At 47.9% G+C, this 10,199-nt stretch overlaps 1 protein-coding gene across 7 annotated transcripts in view; it reads right to left on the bottom strand.

Annotated features, from left to right (window-relative positions):
• Positions 1–10,199, bottom strand: part of TMEM8B (transmembrane protein 8B) — a 28,569-nt gene that overhangs the window by 11,651 nt on the left and 6,719 nt on the right. For 4 of the 7 annotated variants that reach the window (XM_006143152.3, XM_027769840.1, XM_006143151.3 and 1 more), the window contains exons 3-6: positions 9,880–10,087; positions 2,371–2,504; positions 1,788–2,056; positions 873–1,198 (exon numbers count right to left, since the gene is read on the bottom strand). In XM_006143152.3, coding sequence (XP_006143214.1) covers positions 873–1,198; positions 1,788–2,056; positions 2,371–2,504; positions 9,880–10,087 — 937 coding nt within the window. Of the gene's footprint in view, positions 1–872; positions 1,199–1,787; positions 2,057–2,370; positions 2,505–6,395; positions 6,451–9,879; positions 10,088–10,199 lie in introns of those variants that run through there. The other 3 variants (XM_027769843.1, XM_027769842.1, XM_027769844.1) reach the window with 2 other exon arrangements.

The following is a 10,199-nucleotide window of genomic DNA, read 5'->3' as shown; positions in this document are numbered from 1 at the left end:
AGGGAAAGACAGCATTCTTCTTCTTCTTCTTCTTCTACTTCTTTTTCTTCTTTATGTATGTATGTATGTATGTATGTATTTTTAGCTTGCTATAAAGGACATGTACTCACTGGAGAGAGAGAGAGAGAGAAATAGAGAGGGAAAGTGAGAAATAACTCCCGGGGGGGATGGCCATGTCACAATCCCTTCTCCTCCAGTCTTCTCTCAGGATTTTAGGGCCTCACATAACACATGCTCAGCATGTTTTGCAAGCTGCTGGGTCCAGGACTCAAACCACACAGTTGGCCATAGGAGATCCAGCTCCATTAACTTCCACACCACCCACTGGCCCCTTGTTGGCAGATTTCGATGAAATGTCAGGGAGGTCTTTAGCCATCAGAGCTGTCTAAATGTGGATGGGATAGCATCCAGAGGTGGTGAACTCTCCATCACAGTAGATATGCAAAAGAAAGTGTTGGGCCAGCAGGTGGCATGGTGGTTAGGATACTGGGCTTCTACATGGCTAACCATGGTTCAAGTCCTGGACTAGATGGCTTGAGAATTACACTGGGTGCTTGTGCATGCATACCCAAAATCTTAGGAGCAGAACAAAGAGGAGATTCCAGCATGGCCAGCCCCCTCGGGGGGAGGGAATCTCTTACTTTCCCTCTCTCTGTTTCTCTCTGCAAAGCTCACATGCCGTACAGGGAAGGAAAAAGTAGCCTGCTATCAGGAGAAGCTCTTAGTGAGTGGGAGTTCAGCCTACAAAACTGGAGAAACCAGAACCACCCTGGACAGGCTTCCTGGAGGAGGTAAGGGTCCCCACATGCCTGACACCTTCCCCATTGGGCTCCCCCTCAAGACATCCTCTTCCCCTGCTTTCCACAAAGTACCGCATTGAGTTGGAGTTCCAGGCTGAGGACGCCTCCACTGTCCAGCACCGGCAACAGCCTCAGGGCAAACACAGCTGGGCGCCCGGGAGGAAGGGCCACACTGGGGCCAAAGAAGATGTAGAAGTGGACGGAGAAGGTGTCCAGCTCGTTGCGCAGAGTCGGGCGCACCGGCCAGCAGTGCTCAGGTGGAGATGTGGCCCCAGGCCCCTCCACAGGGGTTTCAAGGGATGGCGGCTCCAGGGGCAGGGCCTGGTTGCCCAGTGACTGAGGCATGTTCATGGCAGCTCCAGGGACCAGGGCACGGGACAGACTGGGCTGTGGGCACTCTGTGGGGCAGAAGAAACCAGAGCCGGGACTGTAGCCCTCAAACCCTGCAGAAAAGCCTTCCCACAGCCCAGATGGGGGCCAAGCAGGACTCAGCAAAGAATAGGAATCTGATGTCCCTTGAGAGTTGAAGCATCAAAGGTCCCAAGATAGGGCCCAAGATTTCCTAGGGGTCATAGTCAATGGGAAGTCAAGTTGGAGAGAATTCAAATCATCTGTCCTTCCCCAAAGGCAGTGAAGACTCTGCTGAAACATAACTAGGTGTGATGGGCTGTCTCATTGACTTGCCTAGGCTTTGGCAAGGGTGGTGTCTCAGAGGTCCCAGATGGTCCTGCCTAGCCCAGGAAACTGAAAGAGATTAAATCAAGGAGAGTTAAGAAGTCCTTCAGTTGTCCTAAGTTAGGCACCCCAAAAAAATGATCTTAAGACTATCCAATGTCTTGGACCTTCTAGTGCCTAGGACCCTGGGTGAAGCAAGGGCGATCAGAGGGATGTGGTAGTGGTCACTGCACACAGACAGCTACCCAGGTCACTTTCTAGCCATGGATGTCGGCAGAGCTGAGTGATGGGGACAAAAGCAGGGGTTCTGACCTTGCAACCGCACACACAACTGGAAGCGGATGGTCCTGCCAGGGCCCCGGAATGGCATCTCCACACGCACGTAGACCCAGTGCCCCCAGGGGGGCAGTGCCAGCTCCAGCTGGCATACCGAGGCACCCGCACAGGCCACAGAGCTGGAATTGTGCAGGGGCGGGGCCTTGGGACGTAGGCGTAGTGTCAGGGGGCAGGCAGTCACTCCACGGCCTCCCACACACACCAGCTGTGCTGAAACCCTGTAAGTGAAACTGGGCACAAAGACCCTGGGCAGAGGACAGGTTGGGGTAAGAGAGGACAAACAGAGAGGTAAGCAGGATGCCAGAATGAAAGAAACAAAAAGAAAAAGGGCATGGAGGGGACAGAAGAGGAAGCCTTTAGGGTCTTCCCTCTGAGTTGGGAGAGAGAGGGGCAGGGATCTGACCCACCCTGGGGACTTTGGGTCACCCAGCAGTCCAGTAGGGCAGAAGAGAGAGCAGGACCAGGCAGGTAGGCTGAGAAGCCGAGAGAGAACCCTGCAACCTGTTTGAGGCCAGAGAAGGAAAAGAAAGGGCGCGGTTTGGGGTAGTATTAGACTTACTTGTGTAGGGCTGAGCGATTGTGAGGAGAGAGGGTTTGTTCTGAGGGCCGGCCGGGAACCAGCACAGCAACGTCCAGCAGACGCCGGACAATCAGCTGCGGCTGAAGGAGATACTGACACTCATCCTGGAGACCCTGGGACAAAAGTGGGGGGTGGGGGGAGAGACAGTCGGGGTGCCATTAAACCAAGGCGAACAGAACCTGCTGAATGGGCCTGGGAGAAACCCCCTCTGGCCTCCCGCTTCCAGGGCTCTGACCAAGGTCCCTCTAAGCTCTGGATCCTTCCTGCCAATAGTCATTTCTGACCATCTCTGTCCTACCAAGTCTGCAAGGTCTGCTGGGATCTCCAGCACTGGCTGAGATGTTGGGACTTAAACCCAGGCCCTCCTGATAATCAGGCCTTGCTTGCCCCTTCTTTAAATGTAACCCCTCCTCCTGAGCATTCCTGGCTGGTCTCACACTATTGTAATGTCAAACCACTCTAGTCCCTCACCAGGCTCTCAGGAACCAAGAACACTAACTCCTCAGGGGCTGGAGATTTCCTTCAAAGCCTCCAGTCCAACCCACCCCCAGCAGTACCAGCAACCTAATCTTTCATCTCCTTTACTCCCCAGCCTGTCCCCTCCCAACTGCCTGTTTCCCCCTCTTATTTAACTCATTACCTCCCCGGCAACCTCTAGACTATAAGCAACTTGAGAATAGGAACCTGGTCTTATTTTATTTTGGGTCCCCCAGGCACAGGGTCTAATAGAGTACACTGATAAATGTTTGCCAAATAGACCAATAATAAATGAAGTAGCCCAGCTGGGGGCAGCTCTAACCTTGATGAAGCTAAAACCAAAGCCTAGCATCTTTCACTCCCATCCTACCACTCTGCCCTCAGGCCCTATAGGTACCTCTGCTCACTCAGCCTCAGACAGTGTTACTTCTGGTGTGGAAGAGAACCACCATGCCCCTGCCCCCCAGTTTCTCTTCTTTTGGATAAACCCTTAGTTCCTTCTTCTCGGCTCATCATCCCACCCAAGCCTCATCACTCTTCAGTGAACATAGTCCCATTGGTGTGGCTCCTCTTCCATACAATTTGAAACTACATAATCCCTACAAACTTAACAGTTCAGGGGAGAAGGGGGCTCCTAAATTAGGTTTCTTGGATCTTCTGGACAAATGGCCTTATGCTGGCCCAATAAACTAGAGGCTGCCATTCATTTATGTGGTTATTCTGACCAAGACGAACCTCCAAACCCTGTTCTGGCACAAAAGCCCCAGACCTTGATATCCCCTCGAGTTCTGTGCCATGGAAGTGACTTCCAGCAAAGCTCCCCAAGGCTGGGAGGAGAACTTGACAGATGGCCAGGCTGAAGGATCTCATTATCCTCTGCCTGGAATTTTTCTGTGTCTTTTGTAGCACTGCATGCCCAGTGCCCAGCACACTCCCCAGCACGTACTAGGTGCTGTAAAATAGCTACTGAATTAAAGAATGAGTGTCAAAAAGAAGGTCCCTTCAGGGAGCTCCTGAACCAAACTAGTTGCTCAGAAACTTCCATCTCTGATATCCAAAGCAGATGTCTTTAATCTTTGGTGTCAAAAACCCTAAGGATCAGAGATATTTTTACAAATCATTTCATTGACCTTCCTTTCTAAGGCAGGGATAACCACCACAATAATCTTACAGTGAATGAGTCCCAAGGGTGGGGACTCACACTGAGGAGGTGGTCCATTCCCTTGTTAGACAGTGCAGGGGAAGAAACACTTTGCTCTACATCTTGCTCGCTGTGGACTCAAATAAAGGATCAGTGGTTATGATCCCTCTAGTCAAGCTGTGCTCCTTCCTTGAATTGCATCACATGCCTATCTAGCCCTCTCCCTTAATGTAGAGAGAGCACTCAGTCAGTGGAGACCAGAGAAGGTGCAGTGGTATAACAACCTCCACCCTGTGGTGGGGTCAGAGAAAGGACACCAGAATCCAGGTCCTCCAGAGCTGCCACAGCCAGCGGAGAGAATCCGAACTGAGTCAACAGGCTGAGCCAACCACTGTCATGGAGAAACAGCTAAGACCAAGAAACTCAAGAAGCCAGGAGAGCCAAGTAAGAAGTGGATGGTATAGTCTGAAAGACCTTGGGGTAGAACAAGGTCGAGGGATTTCTAGAATTTCTTTATATGGATGGACTAAGTGCTTTAGAAAGGTCCGAGCTGGATGGCCAGTGCCAGGTGCAGGGTAAGACTTGCAGACTGAAGATGCCTGAAGATACTCAGTCTTTCTTTGGGAACATCCCAGTCCCAGCACAGACCAGTCCACAGTCAGTCAGCACCAATCAACGCAGCAGTAAATAAGTGCTAGGTAGACCAGAGGAGGCAAGTGTGGAAGCACGGAGACTACCGAGGAGGCTCCTGGGGTGGCACAGGAACAAGCTGAGGTTTTTTTTTACTATAATAAAAGTAGAAATGGAAATTGAGACAAGATGGTGGGCTCACAGTGAGGATCTGTTAAGAGATGACAAGTGGTTTGTCAAAAAGCAGATTTTGTGCCACCTGAGAAGCATCTTGATACACCACAGCATTAACAGCAACAAAAGAGGTGGTGGCAAAGACAACTATCTTGAAACATTTGTTTCCAGTCCAAAACTGAGTTTGATAGTATGTTTTTTTGTTCTCTTCCAGATGACTATAATTGCAAAGTGGAGCTTGCTTTGACATCTGATGGCAGGATAATAGTGTGCTACCACTCAGCTGTGGACATTCCATATGAACACACAAGACCTATCCCTCCACTAGATCCTGGCATAATAATGAAGAAACGCACAATCAATGCTGAAAACCAGATTAGAAGGAAAAGGTGGGGGCCAGCAGGTGGCATGGTGGCTAAGACACTAGACGCCCACATGGTCATTTGAGGTTCTAGTCCTAGACCCAGTGGCTTAAGAATCACATGGGCACATGTGTGTACCTGCCCAAAATCTTGAGAGGAGAATAAGGAGAAGGGATTGGGGTGTGGCCATCCCCTCTGGAGGGTGATTTCTCACTTTCCGTCCCTCTGTCTCTGGTGAGCATACACACCCTATGGCAAAAATCTTTTTTAAAAAGTGATAGAACAACTCAGCAAAATGTTCTTTACTACTAAGCACCGTTGGTACCCTTGTGGACAGTATCAGAACCTTTTAAGGAACTGGATCCTCCAAAAGACAGTTGATATTGAAGTTTTCAAAGGAATCAGAGAAATGTGCCTCATTTGCCATTTGAGAAAATCCAATGTGGTATATTCACTAATGTTATCTAATAAGACAGTAATAACAACAATTTCTTTTCATATTAAAAAAAGGTAGAAATGAAGAAAAGCAGATGCATTTGGGACCTGCTTTAGTAGAGTGAACAAGGTTTTTGTTTTGTTTTTTAATAGATTGATCATAAAGAAGTAAGGAGGAAAGGGGAATCAAAAATGACGCCTAAATTTGGGACTCCAGCAATTGGTGGATGAGAGTGCCATGTACTGAGAAGAAGATACAGAAAGAAGAGGCTCTAATAAGAAGAAGAGAAATGGAAATATAGGGGGCTTTTTACCTTTACATACTTATTTTTAACATTTTGACTTTTGTATATACTATAAGTTTGAGACATTTCTTAGACATCCAGTTGGAGATGTCAAGCAAGCAGTTGGATGTAAAATCTAGGATTCGAAAAATTAGGACTGGCTGGATACTGCTGGAAGGCATTATCCACTTATAGATGGTATTTAAAACTATTGTGCTGGAGACCCTGCAGGAAAACGGAAAAATAAAAAACGAGTTTTCCTAGGGTTAAGCACTGGGTCACTACAACACATATAGATCAAGCAGAGGAGAAGCCAGGAAAGGAGAAAGAGAAGGAACGGCCGTGGGTAGGAGGGAAATCAGGACAGTTCTGTAAAGTTACAAGGCCAAGAAGGGAAAGTATTTCAAGAAGGAAATATAAAGAACTAGTTAACAGCTATCTACTATCTACTCTGGGAAGGGAAATTGGAGCCTGGACAGAGAAGGGAAAAGGAAAACTTACTTTTCACTGTATGCCTTTTGTACCTTTCGAATGTTGTACCAGGTGCTTATGTTACCTATTTGAAATATAAATACAATAATTTAGAAAGAGGAGGGAAAGCATAGCAAGCTCTGTTAACAGAATTTAACTACTTCCATGGAGATATTGAGTAATTTTTAGTCATCACTGGTGGATTAAAATAATAATAATAATCCTTCCTTCTGTACAATCTTCTTTGCTTTCCTTACAGTTATTGTCAATATTTTACCTACTTTTACTTATTTTCAAATCTTAGACCTGGGAAGAGGAGGCATTTGATGAGAATACGTGACCCAGACGTTTAAGAAAATGTTCCCCTTATGAGCCATGTGGATGTCAAATGGTATCCACAACCCAAAGACCAGCTCTCAGGGCAGACTGGTAACTGGGCGCCTTGGCATAAATACATGCTCCAAAACAAGAAAGGCAATGGGATGGCGACGTGTTTGCAAGACAGAAGTGGCTGATAGAGTGAAGGGGAGAAGGAAAGGAGAAATGTCTGGGACAGTATGAGTTCGGAGGGGTGGCAAAAGGACAACAAAAATTTGCCAAGCCTCCATGATGTGCCAGGCTCTGTGCCGGGTGGTAGGAATACATAGAAAATAACACAGACATGGGGTTAGTTGTGGACAGGAGCCCAGGAGAGTGGTCTGGACCAGGTAAGTCACTTCTCTTTCACAATCTTGGAAGGCTCCCTGTTCCTCAGGATATAGTTCACACTTTTAATCCCTTGAAAGTCTGGTCTTTGCTCATCCTTTTGCCTCCCTCTCCAATCCCAATAACCAGCCCAAACTAAACTAGTTCTCCCTTCTAAGCTTTGGCCCATGTTATTCTCACCACCTAAAACCTCAGGCTTCACTGTCAAACAGTTTTCTATACCACCTGCACCTCACCAGCATGTAGTTAGTCATCTCTCCTTTGTCCTCTTAAAACATCTCCTGTATCTCGCTAATCTTATCTTCTTTATCTCACTAATCTTTATCTCACTAATCCTATTTGTCTCTCTTTTTATTTTTATTTTTTTGAGAGGTTTTTGCTATAGGGTGCGTGTGCTCACCAGACAGACAGAGACAGAGAGACAGAAAGCGAGAAATCACCCCCTAGGGGGGATGGCCACAGTGCAGTCCCTTCTCCTCCATTCTCCTCTCGGGATCTTGGGCACGCACGCACACGCACCCAGCGTGAGTTTTTTAAGCCACTGGGTCTGGGATACGAACCGCGGTCGACTACATGGGAGTACAACGACATAGCCATTATGCTAACTGTTGGTCCCCCTATTTGTCTCTTTATCCTGTATCGCATGAATCTTATTTGTCTCTGTGTCCCAAGCACACAAGCCAAGGCCTGGCATAAAACAGAGACTAAAGGAATGATGGCTAGAGGGAGATCTGAACTCATCCCCCAAATTGAGGAGGACCCTAGAAACAGTACTACCTTTTTTGCTGGGACACTTCAGTTCCCACACAAGGAAATTCCTGAATCTACATAACTTCCAGTGCTTGCCAAACCTCACAGGAACTTAGAACTCTGGTACAAGGAGAAAACAAGTTGACTAGGTAGAGAAATGCTCTGGACAGTGAGCCCATAGGTCTGAGTCTGGGAAATTAACAAAGGTCTGGAGAGCTTAAGAATCCTTAGACACCCATATAAGATTCCAGAAGGTGATCCATTCTTAGAAGAAGCAGACACAAGATCTTTGCCCCATCAACCTCTGGAATGGACCTGACTGAAGAGCTAGTTCTCACAGTGTCCAGGCCTACTGACACTCATGGGCAGGGTGGAGCTGTTTCCCCTTCTCTAGTCCCACCACACTACTGAGGAGCTCCACCAGGAGGGCTCCAGTTGAGGTACCAAATGCCCCAAGCCCCACTTGCTATATCTAAGTACAATTGGGCAGGCTAGGCCTGGTTCTTTTCTCACTGCCCAGCTCCTTTTGGTTTGAGCACTCTGAATTACCCTTTAGGTCTGAGAAACCTCTCTCTGGTTTCCCACAGTCTTGATCTGGCAGCCATGCACAACCCAGCCACTCAGCTCCCATGATCCCAGCTCAAACCTAGACCCTAGGTTCTTCCTGTTCACCCAGAAAGGTTTTGGGTAACTAGAGCCAGGCTTCAGGAGGATTTTCCCCTATCCATTCTCACAAAGTAAATCAAAAGTCAGAGTTGGGATCAGAGATAGATTCGGGGGGATCTGGTCAAAGACCTATGAAGATATTCCTCCTAATAAATACCTTACTTCTGATGGGAGTCAGATCTACTCCCTTCAGATCCAGAGCCCTTTCAAGGTGCGTTCCCAACATGCTCTCCTCCTGGGGGCTCTTAGACCTGGAAAGGGAATGTTCTCATACAACACGTTCAGGAGAAAAAAGCCTATCATCGGGGCCTCAAGACCCTACCTCCACCCTCATGCCCATCTCTACCAACAGTGATGCCAGTGTACTTGCCCCTATGTGATTCTTGGCTCATCCAAAGGCATTATTAACACCAGTTCTGAACACAGGGCTACTGTCAGAAGAAGAGAGATGAGTCTGCCATATCCCTGTCTCAGCCTATAAAAATATATCCAATCAAGTTTCACCCAACTGAGAACATCTGCCCCTATCGATTTTCAACAACCAAAATCACCATTAGCTTTCTTGTTTACAATGCCCTGTTCTTTAAATCCTTGCTCTGCTCATACTCTGTCCTTTGCCCTTACCACAGGCCCCACATATGGCTGTCCCACTCTGACAATAGCCAGATCATCACACGCTCCCTGTCCTTCCATGGACAGGAGCAGGAAATCTACGTTTGCTCTCGCTACAAGGAAGAAGTCCACCCTGTCTTAACACAAGAGTGGCAGGAGAACATTGTGGCATTTCCAATCCTTTCGAAACCAAGAAGCATCCTGACCTTTAACCTGCCTTTTGAACTTTAACCACAACTGCTCTATGAAAACAGTGCTGAAATTTTGGGGAAAGGGAGGCAAGTCAGGATGGACACCAGCTACCTAAAGCCTCTTTTTAATAGAAAAGTGCCTCTCTGTGGTCTTCCATTGGATACGAGGAAGAATATATTCTCCCAGATGGACTAAAGACTGAGTTGTAGCCTAAGAGAGTTTTTAAGCCTATCATTTATCAATATGTAGAATGAGACCAATCATGGGTTTGTACAGCAGATTTGCCTTGGTTGACTTCTGATAAACCCTTACACTATCCAATAGTCAATACTTCCTAGTGCCAGAGCTTCTGATTCAAGACTCTGAATGTTCACTTACCTGCACCCACCATGACCTCCTAAGGCTCCCAAGTCATCTCCTGCAGATAGTAAACTCTGGTCTATCAACCGCTAGCCATAACCACCCCAATCACCCTTGTGCTGTCACCCATCCTAGCACAGGGCTGGTATGCCAGGCAGCCTGTGAGAGGAATTCAGAAGAAACAGAGAAACAGATCTGGACCCTCCTGCCCTGGGCAGCATCAACCCACCTTGACAGAGATGTGGCCGTGGGCCTGGGGAAGGTGAGCAGCCAAGAACCAGTCCCCAGGTAAGGGGCTGCTGACGTTAAAGATGCCTGAGGTACGGTTGGGCAGTGTCCAGCTGAGGGTCAGTGAGAAAACCCCAGGTACAGCCGTGTCCCCTGGGAAGTGTGTGTGCAGGGGATTGATGACAGGGGGTGCCCCGGACCGGAAATACCTGAGGGACCAGAATTAGGAGAGGAGGAAAGTAGGTAATGGGACAGGAGGCAAGAAAAGAGGAAAAGAAAGATCCATCATTCACCACCAGTAAAGCAAGTGGATTCCCTACA

The sequence above is a fragment of the Tupaia chinensis genome, unplaced genomic scaffold, assembly GCF_000334495.1.
Source record: "Tupaia chinensis unplaced genomic scaffold, TupChi_1.0 Scaffold000093_1, whole genome shotgun sequence".
NCBI lineage: Eukaryota > Metazoa > Chordata > Mammalia > Scandentia > Tupaiidae > Tupaia > Tupaia belangeri.
The sequence above is the reverse complement of the archived record's forward strand: the minus strand, read 5'-3'. Positions and strand labels throughout refer to the sequence as shown.